We start from the raw sequence: 20,206 nt of genomic DNA, 5'->3' as shown, positions 1-20,206 counted from the left end.
CAGGAGAAATCGATTAATCAAGTCAGAATAGCTGTGGAGTGAGTGAGCTTCTACTGGGGAGGGGACATGGGGAACATAAATTTCCCCTTTGTTAGATGGTTCTAATGTATTCATGTTTTCAATGTTTTCTGTGAGATGTATTTTGCAAAAACAAATAGCAAAAAGGAAAAAACTCAAAAACCTGTGGAATGCCACACAGCTGCTAAAAACTGCAGCAGGACTGAACTCACCAAGTTCCAGGTGCAAAGGGCAGGCCAGAGAGGACAGGAAGACAAAGAGGGTGCAGGAAGGAAGGAGGACACCCCTCTATTTCGTTTTAAAGGATCCACTGTCTCCAGAAGGATAAATAAGCTCAAGCTCATTTAACCAGAGGCAGCACCTGGGGAAGGGCTGGCCCCCTGCAGTGAGGGGAGGAAAGGTGCCTCATCCATTTCCATGTCTCTACCAGACACTAGCAAGTGTTACTGGGCAAAACAAGTAACTTTTTTAAAAAAAGGAAAGTTAAACACTAACCTTTTGGATTGCCACTTAATAACCCACTACCAGACTCCTAGGTTTAAAGGTAGCACCTCTGAGGCAGCGGCCTGGGTCTCCCGGAGGTCCCTTTGCCCCCCCAGGCCTGTGTTCAGTGTGCCAGGCACGCTGTCACCTCAGCATTGGCAGGCAGCACTCCAGCCCACCCAAGCCCGGGGTCCCTCGAAGGCCCTGAGGATGGACTTCAACAATGACCGGACTTGGGCTCTGCTGGGCTGGCTGATCTGGAACAAAAATCGGAGTCAGCTGAAATGGTCCTTCAGGGCCATAAATCTGCTAGGAATGGTTAATTTGCCCTTTCCCCAAAAATGCCCTTAGTCTGGTTCCCTGGAGGGGGCAAAGCCTCCTTAAGCTGGAGAAGGGAGACAGGAAAGGAAAAGTGGCTCCTAGCTGAACAAAGGCGGATACAGAACACAGGCCCACCAACCCCGCGCACATGCACACACGCCCCTTACTGGGGATCAGACCCAGGGGGCTTTACCACGGAGCTACACTCCTACACCCCCTCCCCACTTTTTCTTTTTTCCAATTTTGAAAGAAGGTCTAGCTAAGTTGCTAAGGCTGGCTTCGAACTTGCCATCCTCCTGCTCAGTCTCCCCAGTTACTGGAATTATCCACACCACTGCACCCTGCTGACACAGCTTTTCCTGGAGGGCAAAGCATACCATCCCTGTCTTATGACTTTGGTCTCAAAGTGCTTCCCTTGGCAGCAGATGCCCTACCTGTCTTTTCTGCTGAAGTGACCACACTGGTGTGGTGTTCAAACCCCATTCTCAAGTTCCAGCACAGGAGCCATGAAAATTAAGAAGCATTTGGGAGAAAAATGGAAGTGAGGGTTGTTGGGTTCAAGTTTATGCTAGGAGGCGGCCTCCCCCACCACACATGGAAAAACCGCACGGGACCCCTGCCCCTCTCAAGTCCACACCACACGCTTGCTCTTTTGCTCAGTCCATTTGCCAAGGCACGCACAGAGAGCTCCATGCAACCAGAAGAAAGGCATTTCCCCAGGATCAGCCCTGCCAGGCGCCTTAGCCCTGCCAGCCCAGCCTCCCTGGGCAGCGGGAGGCTCACACTGACCACGTTGTCTCACCAGAAACAAGGCAAGAACTGGAGGCACTCAGCCCCAGAGCCTGTGCATTCTTCCAGGTGGTGTTCTCTCTCTCTCTCTCTCTCTCTCTCTCTCTCTCTCTCTCAGGGTAATATTTCTTTTCCCCAAGTCGGTGCTCAGGGCTGATTGCTGACTCGGTTTTCTGACGGAATGTGCTCAGTAGCCCATCTTCCACCCGTCCCCATTTCCTCTTTTTACTTGCCCCTCCATCTTCCCCCAGACCACAGCCCTGGGGTCAGCTTCCTTCAGCCTCACAGGGGTCCCTTTTCCAGCACTGCACTTCAAGATGAAGACGATCAAACAGAGCTTCTCAATTCCTCCTCCACTCCCACAGGACAACTTTCCTCTGTGACATTTGTCTTTGCTTCTCCCTTCTGCTGCAACCACTTGCCACTCCACACCAGTGGGGTTACTCCACAATGCGCTGGTCCCCGCCCTACCTCCTGACTCCCCCCACCCCTGGTCAGCCTGCATGCTGCTGCCGGAAGGTTTCCAAAACCCCATTCGCTGCTGGCTGGTCCCCAGATCCAGCCCTTCAGGGGTTTCTTATCATCTGTAGTCCCTACACAGCTCTGACCAGGTACCCGATCCCCAGCAGCATCCACATCTACCAGGGCCTCCAGAGGGCCAGTCCCTGTGTGCATCAGCGGGCAAAGCAGGGGCAGATCGCCTCTCACTGGGGGCTCCAACACCCTCCCAGGCCAGCAATGCTGGGGCACCACACTTCCCATGCCTGGCTTTTCTCATCACATGACTCTGCCCAGTGTACAAAGCATCTGCCCCTCCTCCCCCTGGCCCAGAGGAGACCATTCAAGGGCAGGTGCTTCCAAGAGGTCTCTCCTGAATCATCCTGACGAAGATACAGCCCCTCATCCTACAGGTCTTTGGATTCCTATTTTACTCTCACAGGAGTTCCTCTGTGACTGTCCTCCAGTAGTGTTGTGAACAAGACCACCAGCAGGATGTGCCCACGAGGTGCCAGCATGACCTTCTGCCACTCCTGTGAGTTATCTCATTTGATCTCCCCAACAGCCCCATAGAGAATATCTCACTGTCCCTCTTTCAAAGATGAAAAGAAAAAACAAGGATCAAAGAGACTAAGGAACCTGTCAGAGGTGACAGGCTGGTAATGGCTAAACCTGAACTCCATCCTGTCCACCTGGCTCCAGTGCCCCTGACCTCAACTACCACTATGCCCTTCCCTGCTGATCCCTGTTTGTGCACTTAGCATCTCACCTGCCCAGACACTGCACTCAACTGACAGTTAGGACTACTGTCGCATATTAACTAGTCGCTACTTGAACAAGCTTGTGTTTTGCCCCAGTCACAGGAAAGTGACCAAGGGCAAAAGCTGGTACCAGGTCCTAGTGGTCTTACAGCATGCAGTCGAGAGCTGGGTTCACCACAAGGACACAGCAGATACTTGAGGAAAGAACAATTTCCTGGATACTAGACAGAAATGCCCGCTGTCCTCCTTGAAAACCACTCAGCTCAGTGAGAAGACTCAGATTGGATCATGGGGAATTTATTCTGCCAGATATTGTAATTGGCATTTGAGAATATTCGAATGGGGCCAGCCTCAGTGGTGCAATCCTATAATCCCAGCTATTCAGTAGGCTAAGGCAGGAGGATGGCAAGTTCGAGGCCAGCCTCAGCAATTTATCAAGGCCCTGTCTCAAATTAAATTTCAAAAGGGATAGGGATATAGGGCAAGGCCCTTGGTGCCTCCCCAGTCCTGCAGAAACAAGAAAAAGATCACAAATGAACAGATGGAAAGACAGCTCAGGTTAGCAGAAATACAAATATCTATTGTGCAACCAGCTGACCAGGGCAGTGAGAAACCAGGGAGGCCAAAGAAAACCATGTCTTCAAGGAAACAGCCTGGGTAACAGCAGGGAGAGCTGCGTGGCTGAGAGGAGGCGACTCCCAGGTGACTGCGGAGGCTCCCAGAAGAGGCCCATCAGTCAATCAAGAAGGAAAGGAATTTCAGGTTGGCTTTGCAGCCCGGGGAACCAGGACACTCTGTGACACGGTCTAAAACCCTGTGGAACAGGAGCGTATTCTAAGAACCCCAGGACAGAAATCAGGATTGCTTCTCTCCAACCTTGGCTCTGACTTGTTAGTAAAACTTACAGGACATTGTTCTGGACTAAGTTTCTGAACTGGGCCCAAACAGACCAGACTAAAATCAAAATGGAATCAATCACATTGAAGTTTCACCAACCTGAAACTCAGCTGCTTATCTGACCCACTGAAAAATCAGAATTAGAGACACAAAAGCCAAATTTCCAAACAGGACACTTTCTTTTTTTTTTTTTTTTAACTCATCTGCATTTATTACTGTTTAAAGCAGAATGTTGACTTGGGCACTACATATTTCCATTCACAAGCCCTACTTTTTGAACAGCTTTGTAACACACCAAGGGAGGTTTAAGCTTTGTTTCTTGAAATACTTTTCTTTGGAAAACAAGCCCTGTAGAGTTCCTCCCAGCCAGTTGTCTGTTTCACATACTTGGTTCTAGAGGACTAGTACATGCACAGTGGGTAACTAAGGGGGATCCTAATGAGATGAAACTCAAGCAACAAATATCTTTCTTTTAAACATCAAGGTCTATCCTGGAACACTTCAGGGACAAAAGATTTGGTCTGGTCTACTAAGGGATACAACTTGGTAGTGGAACACTTTAGACTACAAAGTTAGGTTACATGTCTTAGAACAAACATCTCAACCTGTTAAAATAAGCCAATGTGAAACTAGAAAAAGCATTACTAGCTCTGCTTTAGTGCCTAAAGTATCACAGTATATCACTTAAAAGTACAAAGAAATCTTATCTCCCCTTTAAGTAGATATTGTCATGCCATACACATTTTAATAAATGTTAACAAAAACAAAGAACAAAAAAAATCCTTGAAAAGGTTTCAGGAATGAAGGTGAAGTGGGGGACACACATATGAGTGGTTCTTCAGAAACTAGTCTACTTCTTCCATGCGTGATGTGTCATCATCTCCTTCCAGGGGTGGCATCTCTTCTGTTACAGCAGCACTGGTGTCGTCAGCAGTGGGATCATCCTCATCAATACCTAGACCAAGTTTGATCATCCTGTAGATCCCGTTAGCATGGGTCTGGGGATCTTCCAAACTGAAGCCAGAAGACAGGAGAGCAGTTTCGTACAGCAAGATGACCAGATCTTTCACAGACTTATCATTCTTGTCAGCCTCTGCCTTTTGCCTCAAGGTCTCAATAATGGAGTGGTCAGGATTTATCTCCAGGTGTTTCTTTGCTGCCATGTAGCCCATTGTAGAGTTATCTCTGAGAGCTTGAGCTTTCATGATTCTTTCCATGTTTGCTGTCCAGCCGTATGTGCTTGTGACGATACAGCATGGAGAGGTCACCAATCGGTTTGACACAACCACCTTTTCAACCTTTTTCTCCAAGATGTCCTTTATGATCTTACAGAGGTTTTCAAACTTTGTCTTTTTCTCTTCCTGTTTCTTCTTCTCTTCTTCATCTTCTGGAAGCTCCAAGCCCTCTTTGGTGACAGACACTAAAGTCTTCCCCTCAAATTCCTTCAGCTGTTGGACACAGTACTCATCGATGGGCTCAATCATGTAGATCACTTCCAAACCATGCCTCCGAAGACGCTCCACAAAGGCAGAGTTAGCTACCTGGTCCTTGGTCTCACCTGTGATGTAGTAGATGTGTTTCTGGTTTTCCTTCATTCTGGTGCAATAGTCCTTGAGAGAAACCATCTCATCCCCAGAAGCAGAGGTGTAGTATCGTAACAGCTCTGAAAGCTTCTTTCGATTTTGAGAGTCTTCGTGTATTCCAAGCTTTATATTTTTAGAGAACTGCTCATAGAATTTTTTGTAGTTCTCTTTATCTTCTGCCAGTTCAGTGAAGAGTTCTAAGCATTTTTTGACCAAATTCTTTCTAATGACTTTCAAAATTTTGCTCTGTTGCAGCATTTCACGGGAAATGTTTAGAGGAAGATCCTCAGAATCCACCACTCCTCTAATGAAATTCAGATATTCAGGGATTAGCTCCTCACAGTTATCCATGATGAAAACTCTGCGTACGTACAACTTAATGTTGTTCTTTTTCTTTCTGTTTTCAAAGAGGTCAAAAGGAGCACGTCTTGGGACAAAAAGAAGAGCTCTGAATTCCAACTGTCCTTCAACTGAAAAATGCTTCACTGCCAAGTGGTCTTCCCAATCATTGGTCAAGCTCTTATAAAACTCTCCGTACTCTTCGTTAGTGATATCATCAGGATTTCTGGTCCAAATGGGCTTTGTTTTGTTGAGTTCTTCTTGATCGATGTACTTCTCCTTAATTTTCTTCTTCTTCTTCTTGTCACCATCCTTCTTTTCTTCTTCCTCTTCATCAGAACCAACATCTTCAATTTCAGGTTTGTCGTCAGGCTCTTTTTCTTCTTTTTCTTTTTCCTCCTCTTTATCTTCTTTTTCTTCAGCCTCATCATCACTGACTTCTTTATCACGTTCCTTCTCCACAAAAAGAGTAATGGGATAGCCAATAAATTGGGAATGTTTCTTCACAATCTGCTTTATTCTTCTTTCCTCCAAGTACTCAGTTTGGTCTTCTTTCAAATGCAGGATGACCTTTGTCCCACGACCCATTGGTTCTCCTGTATCAGTCCTGACGGTGAAGGAGCCCCCTGCCGAGGACTCCCAGGCATACTGCTCATCATCGTTGTGCTTGGTGATCACAGTCACTTTCTCGGCAACCAAATACGCAGAATAAAAACCGACACCGAACTGGCCAATTATGGAAATGTCTGCGCCAGCATGCAAAGCCTCCATGAACGCTTTGGTCCCAGACTTGGCGATAATACCAAGGTTATTGATCAGGTCAGCCTTGGTCATTCCAATTCCAGTATCCACGATCGTGAGGGTTCGGTCTTGTTTGTTTGGAATGAGGTTAATATGCAGCTCCTTCCCAGAGTCTAGCTTACTGGGATCCGTCAGGCTTTGGTATCTGATTTTGTCCAGGGCGTCTGACGAGTTGGAAATCAGATCCCGCAGGAAGATCTCTTTGTTCGAGTAGAAAGTGTTGATGATCAGCGACATCAACTGGGCAATCTCCGCCTGGAAGGCGAAGGTCTCCACCTCCTCCTCCTCCATGGGCTGGTCTTGTGTCTGTGTCTCCTCCGGCATCTTGGCTGGACAACCGCACCGGCTCCGCGGCGTAGCAGCACCAGGACGCTGAAGCAACTCCAAACAGGACACTTTCAACAACTATGAAAACGAAGCTCCCTTTGCCTCATCTTTAGTAACCTGATGTTAACCAGGTTTTCTATTGTTCTGTCTCCTGTCCCCACCTTACAAGGGAAACTGAAATTACCACGCTGCTTTTTTTTTTAATGAATGCTGCATTCTTTATACATATATATATATAACTTTATTTTATTTATTTATTTATATGTGGTGCTGAGGATGGAACCCAGAGCCTCACACATGCTAGGCGAGCACTCTACTGCTGAGCCACAACCCCAGCCAGCCCCCACACTGCTTTTTGAAAAAAAATTTTATAGTTGTAGATGGACATCATGCTTTTATTTTTTTATACGGTGCTAAGGATCAAACCCAGTGCCTCATACGTGCAAGGCAAGCACTCTGAGCTGCTGCTCCAGCCCTGAACAAGCTGCTTTTTGGTGTTTGATTCTATTTTCTTCAGCCCTTTTCTGTCTATAAAACCAACCTCCTGTGCCTTGCTCACTGGAACACGTATTCTGTTTATTAAATAAAGTGTTGCCCAGTTTATTAATCGAAAATAAAACCAATTAAGATTTTTAAACTGGGGCTGGGGATGTGGCTCAAGTGGTAGCGTGCTCACCTGGCATGTGTGTGGCCTGGGTTCGATCCTCAGCACCACATACAAAACAAAATGTTGTAATTTTATGTTTTGAGAGTCTCTTCCTAGTGAAGCAGAGTGAGTTACTGATCTCTCTGAATCTCAGGTCTGTCACAGAGATTAGACACGTGGCTAAGGAAACAAGCCACAGATAGATTTCATTCACTTAACAAAGATTTTGGGATATGAGGGCAGGATAACAGCACTTAATGGTAGAGTGCTTGCCCAACATGTGTGAGGCCCTGGGTTCAATTTATGTGTATGTATAGATGCCTATACACACAAATATAGAGAGACAGCCTTCTTACTGTGTTCCATGTTTGGTGGAACACATAAACATCCATTAGGTATTTCTGAGATACCTGGAGGGGAACTTGGTAAAAGGCAGACTTTCTACAGGTCAAGAATAAAAGGAATTTGACTAATTGTTTTTTAGAGATTAAACTGCTGGGCACAGTTGGCTCATTCCTATAATAATCCTAGCAATTCAGGAGGCAAGAGGCTGAGACAAGAGGATCGCAAGTCTAAGACCAGCCTCTGCAACTTAGTGAGACCCTCAGCAACTTAGCCAGATCCTGTCTCAAAATAAAAATAAAAAAAGAACTTCAGATGTAGCTCAGCAGTAATGTGCCCTGAGTTCAATCCCTAGTATTGCAAAACAAAACAAACAAGAGAGAGAGAGAGAGAGAGAGAGATAAAACTGATAAATTATCTCTGAAGATGGAAGAGATCAGGTTTATCCAAGACTCAAGGTTAAATAACTACAGTTAAAGGTTTGCCTCACCTGGCATTTGCGCTCCTCCCCTGCCCTCAGGCCCCCATGCTTTGAGAAGAAATGAGCTATTAAATTTATTAAAGATCCTTGTACACAATGAGTTGCTTATCTCTTAATGTTTCAAGGTTCTCTGTCTTTCCAGTCTAACAGTGATGGATCTAACTATGGATCTCTTTGAATTTATCCCAGATGGAGTTCATTGAGCTTCTTGGATGTACCAATTCTTGTTTTGCATCAGGTTTGAGAAGTTTCTGGCTATTATTTCTTCAAGTATTCTTTCTAGCCCTTTCATCTCCTTCTAGAACTCCCATCATGCAGGTGCTGATTCACTTGATGGTACTCCACAGGTCTCTGAGACTCTGTTCATTTTCCTTCATTCTTTTTTCTTTCTGATCCTCTGATTGAATCATCTCAATTTGCCTATCCTCGACTTTGTTGATTCATTTTTCTGCTACTTAGCACCTCTATTGAATTTTTCACTTTAGTTATTACACTTTTCAGCTCCAGGATATCTGCTTCATCCTTTGCCACATCTATTACTTATTGATAATCACTATTTGGTCAGGCTTTGTGGTCACATTTTCTTTTAGTTCTGTAGAAATATCTGAAATAGATGATGTAAGTCTCTGCCTATAAAGTCCAACATCTGGGCTTCCTCAGGGACAGTTTTATGGCTTACTTCTTTTCCTACATATGAATCATACTTTTCTTGTTTCTTATTTCTTTGTGTGCTTCATAATTTTTGGCTTAAAACATGAGTAATTTTTTCAGCCACTTTTCCTGTGAAATGTGTCTTGGATTGTTGTCAGTCTTTGGTTAATTTCCAGAGCTCTGAAAAATCTGGTTTTGATGATGTTGCCAGTTTTCCCATTATTATGAAGGAGCAGCAAAACCTTGGATAAGGGGAACGACTGTACAGGTGAAAAGCTATATGACATTGGATTTGATAATGATTTCACAGACACGACACCAAAGGCAAAGAGGCAACCAGAGCAAAGACAGACAAATCAGATTCCACCCCAGCATTGAAGACCAGCGGGCGGGCAGCTCCATTAAGTGGGTAAAAAGGCAATCCACAGAATAGGAAAAAACTTCACAAATCATCCATCGGACGAGAGACCACCATGCAGAATATATGGATGACTGCTAAGACTCAGACAACACAATACCCGATTCCAAATGGGCAAAAGATCTGAATGAATATTTTTCCATATAAATAGCCAATAAACACATTAAAAGATGCTTAAAATCACTGAGAAACATGCTCACCTGCCCAAACTCAAAGAATGGACATGAGAGACAAAGACCAGGTACATAGAAAATGAGGATTTTAATGATGGTCTTGCAAAAATCTGGTGCCTGAGGGAGCAAGCAGCATCCTGTCCCTGGTGTGCAAGGTAACCCCCTGGTTTCTACTGGATGAGTACTACGGGAGCTTTGCTGTCTCCTGTTGGGAATTTGAAGAAAAGCACCTTCAGTTGTCCTCACTCCCTTTGTTCTCTTGTGGCAGAAGGCCTTCTTGGAGTGAGAGCATCTTGGCATATTCGCAGTTTACCTGTGGGTCAGGAGGCCCCTCCCCCACTTCCTGTGTGTCAAGGGCAGCTCAGGTGCACAGACGGATCTGCCACATCCACAGGCTGTAGTACTATTGTGAGTTAACTGCTTGTAACTTTCTACTCTGCTCTATTTCCCCTCTAGATGCTATGCTTTCATCCCCAGTAATTTTACATTTAAGGCTAAATGCGGTATTCTGAAACTGGACCACCGGAATTGCCATTCTCCCAATCACTGATCATTAAGGAAAAGCTAATCAAAAGTATACTGACAACACCTCACTCCCATGGGGATGGCTGCTGTCAAAAAAAAAAAAAAGCAGACAATAACCAATGTCGGTGAGCATGAGAAACGGGCCCTTGTGCACCGCTGGTGGGAATGCCATGATAAAGCTACTATGGAAAACAGCATGGGGGTTCCTCAAAAATATTAAAAATAAAATTGTCACATGACAGCAATTCCACCTCTGGGTGTCTAGACCCAAAGGAAAGGAAAACAGGATTCAAAGAGATATTTGAGCAATCATGTTCATAGTGGCATTATTTGTAATCACTAAATGTGGAAGGACCCCCAAGTGTCCATCAATAGATGAGCAGACATGTCCAATTCATACAATTGGAATATTACTCAGTCTTTAAAAGGAAGGAGAGGCTGATATAGGCTTCAACATGAATGGACTCTGAGCACATTATTCTAAGTGAAATAAGCCAATCACAAAAAGAGAAATACTTTTTACAGTTTAGATATGAGGTATTTCCCCAAAGCTCCTGTTAATTCAGGAACTCACAGGTGAAATGATCATGAGGGCGATAACCTAACCCATCCACCCTAGTTTGAAGGGATTGACTGGGTGGTCACTGTGGGCTGGAGGAGGTAAGTCACTGAGGGCGTGCCCTGGAAGGGTGCATCTTCCCTGCACACCCCCACTCTCTGCTTCTTGGCTGCCAGGAGGGGAGCAGCTTCCCTCTGCCATGCCCTTCCCCCATGAGGTGCTGCCTCACCTTGGCCCAGAGCGATGGAGTCAGTCATCTAGGGACGAACAGAGACTTCTGAAACCCTGAGCCCCAAATGAGCTTTTCCCCCTTTTGAGTGGTTCTCATCAGGTGATTTGGTTACACTAGCAAAAAAGCTAACTGAAACAACAGTGTATGGTCTGACTTATATGAGGTGGTACCTAGAGGGGTTAAAATCTAGAGGCAGAACCAGGGTTGCCTGCAGATAAGGTGGGTGGGGAAGGGGGACTTGCTTGTTAGTGGCTGGAGAGTTTCAGTTTTGCAAGACCAAGAGAGTTCTGGAGAGAGGAAGGGTGGAGACGGTTGTACAGAAGAATGTGTTTAGTACCACAGAAAACCGCCCTTAAAATGGATGAGACAGTAAACTTTATGCTGTGGGTACGGTATGTCTGAATACTGGCGTCCTCCCAAAATTCCCACTGAAACCTAATCCCAGTGCAGCAGCATTAAGAGGCCAAGTCCTGAGGAGGAGATTAAGTCACGGGGCCCACCCATAGAGAATGGGATAACAAAAGAAGGTTGAAGGGATCTGCCTTGTCCCTTCCACCAGGTGAAGAGCTGCAAGAAGTCACCATCTAGGAAGAATGGTCCTCACAGGACACCCAGTCTAGTGATGCCTTGGACTTCCTGGCCTCTAGAAACGTGAGAAATAAATTTCTGTCTATAAATTCCCTAGCCTAAGAATTTTTCTTATACCACCAAAATGGACAGTGTATATGATCACAATTTTTTAAAAATCTGAAGGGGGAGACTCCTGCAGAGTAAGAATTTCACACAGCATCCTTTCAATGCCTCCTCCACTCCAATGTCCTTCTCCTGAAGCTGCACAGGCCTCCTCTCCCACTCACATGGGGCCACGTAGGCATCAGACATCAAAGGAGAGATGAGATGTCATGATGCACTCATCACCCACCGCTTCCTGGGGCCAAGCCAGTGGCCAGGACAGGAATGCAATTCCACATCTCTTTATCATCCAGACCCAATCTCCAAAAACAACTTAGTGGCACTAGCCTCTGCGAGAGACTGGTGGCTCTCCACAGGGAAGTCCGGGACAGGCCAGAGGCCTCACCATTTGCAGAAGGATGACAGGGAGAACAGGAAAAAGAAGGCACTAGGTCCAGCTGCCAGGATTTCCTGGTAACCAAGCCCAACCAGAAAACAAGAAATCTTCATTTCCAGACTCCCTTTCTCTTGACTTGAACAGGGGGAAATGCCAGGCCTAACCCTGAAAACTGAAACTCGAATTCTAGCACTGCAGGGTCACAGGTATGGTTTTACGACGAGTCCCTGGTCAGACCAATCACAATGTTCAGAATCCAAGTTCTTCTTATAATGTATTCAAACTCTACCTATTTTGTGATCATAGTGCATAAGAAATGAAGCCTTAAACAGTTTATCTGAATCCAGTCCTGGCGTAGCTCCCCAGGCAGAGAACTGCAGCTACATGAGAAGAGATTGGGCAACGTGGACTCCTCTACGTAGGGCTCCTGTGCTGCCAGGCCAAGCCCATTTAGAGGTTAAATGGCAATGAATCAGGGCTCTGCCTGGCAGGCAGATTCCAAGGCCAATGGTTCTCTTGGATTATAATGCAAATGTCATCCAGTTGAGAAAGAAATCCCAAAAATTGCTTAAGAAAGTAGTGTACTACAGTTCGAAATCATGCAATAATTTCCTTATTAAGTAAGCTTCTTTAATTCCAGGAAGATGTAAGATTAACTGTAGATATGTTAAACAAAATTAAAAAAAAAACATGTATTTATAATTATTTATAAATTTTGTGTTAAGAAATCTGGGAGTTAGGCTAGGGGTGCAGCTCAATGACAAGGCACGTGCTCAGCCTGAGGCCCTGAGTTCAATCCCAAGTACTGGAAAGAGAGAATCTGTGCTATCCATTACTTTATGTACGTTAACATTTAATTTGGTCTGTTTCAAGTAATAAGTCAGTCTCAAGGCTCCAATTAAAATAAATGGAGTAATTTGTTTAGACTTATGATTTTAGGTAGGAATTTACTAGGTTTAAAATCAGTATTGGCAGAGGACAAGCACATGAAAAGATGCTCAGCGTCATTAGGGGAATTCAAACCACAATGAGACCACTATAGGCCTTTTTATTTTTTATTTTTGGTACCAGGGACTGAACTCAGGGGCATCTAACCAACTGAACAACATTCCCAGCCTTTTTTAATTTTTTTTTTTTGAGACAGGATCTCACCAGATTGCTCAAGGCAACCTTAACTCGCTAAGGTACAGAAGCTGACTTTCAACTCGTGATCCTTTTGCTTTAGCCTCTCAATTCACTGGGATTACAGGCGTGTGCCACCATGCCCAGATCTATGCCTTTTTAAATGGCTAAAATTATAAAGTCTGACTATCCCCAGTGCTGGGGAGGATGGGAGGGATTAGAATTCTCATTCACTGATGGTGGGAATATTAAATAGTACAATCACCTAGGAAGGGTTCAACATGGAAAGTTACACAAGCAACTACTGTGTGTCCAACCACGCCTCCTAGGCATTTGCCCAAGACAAAAGGAAATGCAAAAACCTTCACAACAGTTTTATTTGCAATTGTCAAAAACTGGAAGCCAGTGAGATGACCAATGACAAGTGAATGGATAAACTATATAATATCCATGTCATAGAATAATTACTCAGCAATATACAAAAAGAATGAACTGTTGATACGTGCAACAACTAGACATAATTTAAATAATTATGTGGAGTGAAAGAAGGCAGACAAAATAGAACACAAACTGTAGGAGTGGTTTTATGGAAAATCTCAGAAAATGCAAACTCATCTCTAGTAACAGAAAGTAACTAGTGGTTACCTGAGGGAGGTGGAGGCAAAGGTGGGGGGTAGATTCCAAAGACAACAGGTGTGTCAGCTTGTCTGGACTGTATTGATGGTTTCACAGGGACAATTTGTCAAAACTTGTGAAATCATAAGATTTAAATATGAGCTACTAGTTATATGTCAATAAAACCTCAGTAAAGCTATTTTTAAAATAAAATATAAAATGGGGGCTGAGGTTGTACTCAGTGGGTGAGCACTTGCCTCGCACATGTGAGACACTTGGTTCAATCCTCAGCACCATATAAAAATAAGTAAACAAAATAAATATGTTGTGTCCATCTATAACTAAAAAAAAATTTTTTTTAAATGGAATAGGAACGTTTATGAAAACTTTAAGAATCAGCTTAATGTATTAGATTTACAAGTGTTATTTAAATATTGGGGAATTTTTTAATCATGCATCCCTCATGGCCAGCTTTAATTTATAACTAAAATTGGAAGAAGTATTAAAATAATTAAAATAAGATGAATAATTTATAAATTCAATTTAAAATTTTCAAATGAATGTAATTAAGTCTTCAAATGGGACCAGCATTAATCAATCACTTTTAGAGTGATTGTTAAAACTTTGTAGAATTGTAAACAGAATAGAAAGATTTGTACTTTGTTGTATTTAAGAGCTAAACTTTAAAAAGTGTAAACCTTAAAAGAATGAATTCAATTTTGAGGTTTTATTTCTTTGCCTTGCTGGGGATGGAACCCAGGCCCCCAGCATGTGCTCCACCACTGAGCTGGATAGATTTCTGAATTGTAACTTTAACAAATTGAAAATACATATTTTTTTCTATCTGAGTAACTTCAAAAAAAAAAAAAAACTTTACAGTATTCAAACATCTAGGGGTAGAGATGAGGTATGGCATCCAGAATCTCACCCAAAAATGCCACTCACAGTCACCCAAAACTCACCCAGTCGGGGCTGGGGATGTGGCTCAAGTGGTAGCGAGCCTGCCTAGCATGCTTGAGGCACTGGGTTCGATTCTCAGACCTCATAAAAATAAAATAAAGATATTGTGTCCACCTAAAACTAAAAAATTGTTTAAGGGCTGGGGATGTGGCTCGAGCGGTGGTGCTCTCGCCTGGCATGCGTGCGGCCCAGGTTCCATCCTCAGCACCACATACCAACAAAGATGTTGTGTCCGCCGAGAACTAAAAAATAAATATTAAAAATTCTCTCTCTCCCTCTCTCCCTCTCCCTCCCCCCCCTCTCTCTCTCTCTTTAAAAAAAAATTTTTTTAAATAAAATATAAAAACCTCACCCAGTCACTTAGTCTCTGAATCTCAGTTTTCTCAACTGTAAGAGAGAAATGTTTCCCGGAATAAATATATTTGCTATTAATGATTTATTAATAAATTTCATACTGATAAATAGCACACTGGCCAACACACTGGCATAAAGAAATGAGCAGCACAATACCATGCTGGTAACTGCAGCCCGGCCAGATCCTGGGCTGACCAATGGCAGACGGGAGAAAGCTGACACACACATCCTCAGAGACTGAGCATGACTCAGCACAGCCAGGTCACAGAATTTTCCGCAGCCTCAGCCGGTGTGGATGTCACGTCGTCTCAAGTTGGTCAAGAGAGAAGCTGCCCCAGAAGGAGCCGCCTGCTAGTGATGCCCCAGGCCCGCCCCTCCTTGGCCAGCAGAGAATCAGGACAAGCAAGTAAGAGAAGTACTGCAGGCTGCGGTGGTCCTGGGAGGACCTGGGGAGGTCTCCCAACATGGTATTCAACAGCAGCAGCAGCAGCAACAGCAGGCAACCACCTCCCCCCAGGATCACCAGGGAGAAAGCTGCCAGGGGGAGGCCCCAGCTGAGATGACAGAGCCTTGGTTACAGTAACTAAGAAAAGCTCCAGGGAATCAGCTGGGCCTGGGGGACTGATGAACCCAAAGAGCTTTGACAAATCAGATGACCTGGGAGAAGAAGGCCCTTTTTGGTGACTAATTTTCCCGTCCAACTGATGGATTTGAAAGAAACATCAATAAAAAATGACAATCTTAAAAACAACAGTGTTAGCATCTTGGATTCTGCTCATTAGCCTTCTCTGGGCTTCAGTTTCTTAAGCTCCTTAAGACAGGTGGTTTAGAGGTACTTCACTTGGCACCCCCACCTCTCCTTGCAGGATGCAAGCAAGGGAGATGACACCCAACTCTACTAACTGAGAACGAGTGGACAGAGCAAGCAGAGAGAACAGGTGGTGGGTACCCGGTGGAGGGTTTCCATCGCATTCCCATCAGCCTTTTCTCCATCAACCTTCTAAGCAAACTCAATTGTGGGGAGGAAAACAGCTGGTGCGAGCCCAAAGCCTAGGGCAAGAGGACGGTGGAAAATCTCAAAGGAGACAGACTCCTAGGTCATGAAGGGCCCCCAGAGAAAAATCCCTAAAATACAAAGCGTGGAAACCAAGACAAGTTCCTGTGCAAAGGAATCCCCACTCCACACTGAGCATGAGCTCAGGGGAAGAAGAGCCACAGAGTCCCCAGGACACCTAGCTGTAACACAGGAAGAGCAGCTAGCCTGCCTTGGGAGGAAGGGAAGGCTGCCTGACCATAGTGTCCTGATCATAGGGAGAATGCCCGGCAGGCTGCCCAGCTGGACTGTTGTTGCAGACCAGCAGGAGACAGGTCTGAGTTTCAGTGGAGCCCTGCCAGGCAGCCTTAGCATTTAGGCTGAGGACATGCAACTGGATCTCCCAGCCACCTGCAATCAGAGGGAAATCAGTATTAGGGGAAACCCTAAAAGGGCAGGTGACGGAGGGCAGTGCTGCCTTGGCACTAGGTAGAGGGACAAGTCCAACTTCATCTCCTTGCCACTGTTGTTGGCAGAGGCTGGGAACACGTGTCAAGTATCTTTATAACTAGCTGGCAGAGCCACCTCTCGTGCCCCAGCTGCATGCTCCTCAGAGCCCCTCCGTGCCCAGCTGCCCTCCCTCTGTGACCCCTGAAGAACGGAGGCAGCCCTGCCTGGGGATGCTTCCTGTGGGTCATCAGGCGCCTCATCATCCTCCCCTGCCAGCTTCCCAAACCACACCCTTCCAGCAACGGGGCCTCCTGCTGTGGCTGGCCAGCTGCCAACTGGGGCCAGCAGGGAAACAGATGTCACTTTCCTATGAAAACCAACGAAACCCAGAAAGACCAAGCTTAAATAGAGATTTTCAAAAATCAAAGTGTGGTCTTTTTTCTTGCATGAGCTTGAGACGTGACATGACAAGACTCATCTCCAGCTGCTCCCAATGAAGTCACCGCCACGTCCCACAGGCCTGGGTTCAGGCACAGGACTTACCCTCAGCGTTCCGTCAGCCCTCGAGGAGGCAGGCACTATCTAAAGAAAAAGTATTATTGTCACTTCTCCAGGCACGCCTGGGAGAACCTAGGAGTGGCCAGGACACAGCGATTCAGAACCGAGAGAAGATCTGCTAGCTTGCTTCCTCTTGGGGGCTCCATGGGTGCCACCAGAGCAGCACAGGGCTGAGGGCACACCAGGTATTGACCAGCTGTCCCTACCCTTTGCTTCTTGCCACCCACTCCTGTGACTCTGCAGCCTGATTCCTCCTCTGTAAAATAGGGACAATAACAATACCTACCTCACAGGCTCATAGGAGTACCCAATGCGGTAACACACGTGATGGCCACCACGCTGGGACGCTGGCTGGACCACTAGCAGGATTTAAGAAAAACCTTTATGTGGTCCCCACTACACAAGAATAAGAAGTTCCAGAAACTGTTATTGTTTCATCTGAAGGGCTTCCTCTTCCCACCCACCTCCGCTCAGTCCCCCAACCACATTCTCTGTGCCACTGCCTCTAACCTCAGGAGCTACCTGTCTCCTGACTCTTGGGCTCTGGTTCCTATCTCACGATGCATGACACTAATGAAGAACTGTCTTACGTGATCTGAGATGTGTCTCCTATTTCCAGACTGTTCCCTCAGAGCCTTTCCTGCAGAGGCCCCTCCCTGCCCTGCATAAGAAGAGTACAACCTGCATTCACGCCGTGGGAGCCCAGAGGTAGTGCATAGCCACTTTCTGGAGCTTACAGAATGCTTATTTTCCAAAGGCCACATCCATCAGACAGCTCAAGCCACTGGTCAATAAATAGCAAATTGGAGACACACACCAGCAAGAAATCGAATATGTTCATAGAAAACCAGCTGCCTTGGTAGATTATGTCAAAGCTGAAATTTAATGTTTGGGGCATTCAATTCAATAAAATATTTATGGAGTGCATGCATTCACAAGGAATTATGCCAGAAGATACCAGCTCTGCCAAAAAGTGCCCAAATGCACATTATTAGGGGCTAACTTTAGAAGGCAAAAGCAGAAGACTCAGGTCCCCAAGGAAGGTCTCCGAGTCCAGGGTCAACTCCAGCCAGGCCATTTCCCAGCCATGAGACTTCGAACAAGACAGTTAACCTCTCTATACGTGGGGCTTAGTAAGGCCCCTGTCACTACATAGTGAGAGCACGTACAGTTTGGCTCTATTATTAATAACAAATGATAGCAAATAATTACTTATCGTTACAAATAATGATTTGTTATTAAAAGAGAGAATCCACATCCAGCTGAACAGATCTGGCCAGCTTAATATAGGAAAGCCCTGAGTACTGAAGAGTAAAAGGCCCTGAAGAAAATCAAGTCACTGGGAACAAGAAGAGGGACACTAGGAAGTGAGTTTGGAGGGTCAATGAATAGTCTGATGGTGGCGCCAAGGCAGAAGGGGTTACCAATGGGGTCAATGGATGAAAAAGCCCAACAGAAGGATCATGTTGGTTAGTCCTGACCGCCAAGATGAGGCAAGCTCCTCATCCAGTAAGTAAGAGGAAAGGGCTTGTTCCTTTGGTTATTTTCCATCTTTTACTATCAAGCCCTCGTTCTCTGGCAAAACGTCCACAGCAAATACCAGAAGGCAGCTAAGTGAGAGAATCCACTCAGTCAGGCCCAGAGGTGGTTTCAGCAAGGGAGCAGGCAAAATGCCCCCCTTCTCAAAGGACACCTCTGGAGGAGGAACTAGCCCCAGAGCAGGCCTGGGACGTGCAGAACAGGGCCCCATCCAAAAAGAGTACACTGCCACTGGGAGGCAGCCAGAGAAGTCCACACTCACCTCCAACAAAAACACAGTCCCGGGTGAGGACCCGGAAAGGGCCAGAGAGGGGACTCCCTGCCAGATTCACTGGTCTCCACACGTGGTGCTGGTCATTGCAGCCGTCCCTAATGACTACTTTCTAGGTGCCCCGATTTCTACCTTGCTCTCCTCACTCATGATCAGCTTAAGACATTTTCTACTAATTTATCCAAAACTTTTACTAAGCACCCCTGTTGTTCCCAGCCCTGTGTTAGAGACTGAGGATACAAAGAAGACAAGACAGCTGTGACACGGAATCACTGCTGCTACACTGCCAGCGGCATCAAAAGTAGGTTTACCACTCACCTCTCCCACAAAGGCTGCCCTTTTAGCCCAGGGGCCAGTCCCCTTCTCTCCTGCTTTAGCATGAGGTCTGCCCTGGTTTGCAGGCCTCTACCACACTTCCTCTTCTGGGCCATACCTTGCTCTCACCTGCTCTCTACAAACATCTGTAGCATGCTGACTTCTACTTGGGTTTAATTTTTCTCTCCTCCAACCAGTTTGTCAGCAGTTCTAAAACAAGGATTAACCTCATCACCTACGTAACCTCTCAGCACCTAGCCTAGGGCTCTGCACGTGATGAGTTTAAAAGTTGAAGCATTAAGATAAAAAGAAAAACAGAAAGCTGTCTGCTGCAAGTAAATAGGAAGGCTGAGCACATCCACCCCCTACATAATTATTTGCATCACATACAAGGAAAGATTGACAGGCGGGAGGCCAGCCAGGGCTGCTGGTGGTAGTGGGTAAGGGAGCATGGGGAAGGCCCATGGCAGAGTCTGAGGGCTCTAGTTGCGATCTAGCAAGTGTTGGCACTTATCAGAGCCTCAGTTTTCTCAGCTGCAGAATGAGGATAATAAGCCCTGGGCTCCTCCTTTCACAAAATAAAAAGGCAATCGGATTTTTAAGAATTTCAAAGCTGCCAGGGACCTTGGGACTTGGCCTAGTTCCATCATCTGTGAGATGAGGAAAGAGCTCTCCAAAGGTAAAACAACTGGCTGAAAGTATACAGGGCAAGTCACCCTGGGAGGAACCAGCGGGGCAGGGCCTCAAGGTTCAGGCTTCCAGTCGGTCGCAGGAGGGCACTTTCCAAACGCACTCTGTAATCCACTAAAAGCTGTAGAATAATGGGGCTGAACCCAGCCGCACCTCCTAACTGAAGGGTCTTGAATCATTGTGTCTAAGCACCTCAAGTTCACTTCTACATCTGAACCAAGTGCATCCTACAGGAGGCGGAGTGCAACCACTTGGAACAAGGAAAATGCCAGCCTTACATTGCCACAGCTTCCATACAGTCAGTGAGATGGGGTCAGCTTGGGCTTGGTTTGAACCCTCAGGGACCTGGCGCGAGGCATTTTAGGGCCCAGTGCGTCAGTTTCTCC

General features: G+C 45.7%; 2 protein-coding genes across 6 annotated transcripts in view; both read right to left on the bottom strand.

Annotated features, from left to right (window-relative positions):
- Pc (pyruvate carboxylase) overlaps positions 1–20,206 on the bottom strand; it is a 114,749-nt gene that overhangs the window by 94,006 nt on the left and 537 nt on the right. Inside the window, exon 2 of one of the 5 annotated variants that reach the window (XM_005333362.5) lies at positions 16,991–17,029. The exons of 2 other annotated variants lie outside the window; for them this stretch is intronic. The gene's annotated coding sequence lies outside the window, so the exon portion shown is untranslated. Of the gene's footprint in view, positions 1–230; positions 248–16,990; positions 17,030–19,133; positions 19,269–20,206 lie in introns of those variants that run through there. 2 more of the 5 variants (XM_040284048.2, XM_078045529.1) reach the window with 2 other exon arrangements.
- On the bottom strand, positions 4,019–6,872 carry LOC101975245 (heat shock protein HSP 90-alpha). The gene has a single exon (XM_005333364.5). It carries the CDS (start codon positions 6,812–6,814, stop codon positions 4,613–4,615), a length of 2,202 nt encoding a protein of 733 aa, XP_005333421.2. The 5' UTR covers positions 6,815–6,872; the 3' UTR covers positions 4,019–4,612.

Source organism: Ictidomys tridecemlineatus, chromosome 4 (genome assembly GCF_052094955.1).
Source record: "Ictidomys tridecemlineatus isolate mIctTri1 chromosome 4, mIctTri1.hap1, whole genome shotgun sequence".
Classification (NCBI taxonomy): domain Eukaryota; kingdom Metazoa; phylum Chordata; class Mammalia; order Rodentia; family Sciuridae; genus Ictidomys; species Ictidomys tridecemlineatus.
This window is presented reverse-complemented; position numbering and strand designations above follow the sequence as displayed.

Coding starts and splice junctions, on each gene's coding strand:
- LOC101975245 (XM_005333364.5), bottom strand. CDS start 6,814: ATGCCGGAGGAGACACAGACACAAGACCAGCCCATGGAGGAGGAGGAG.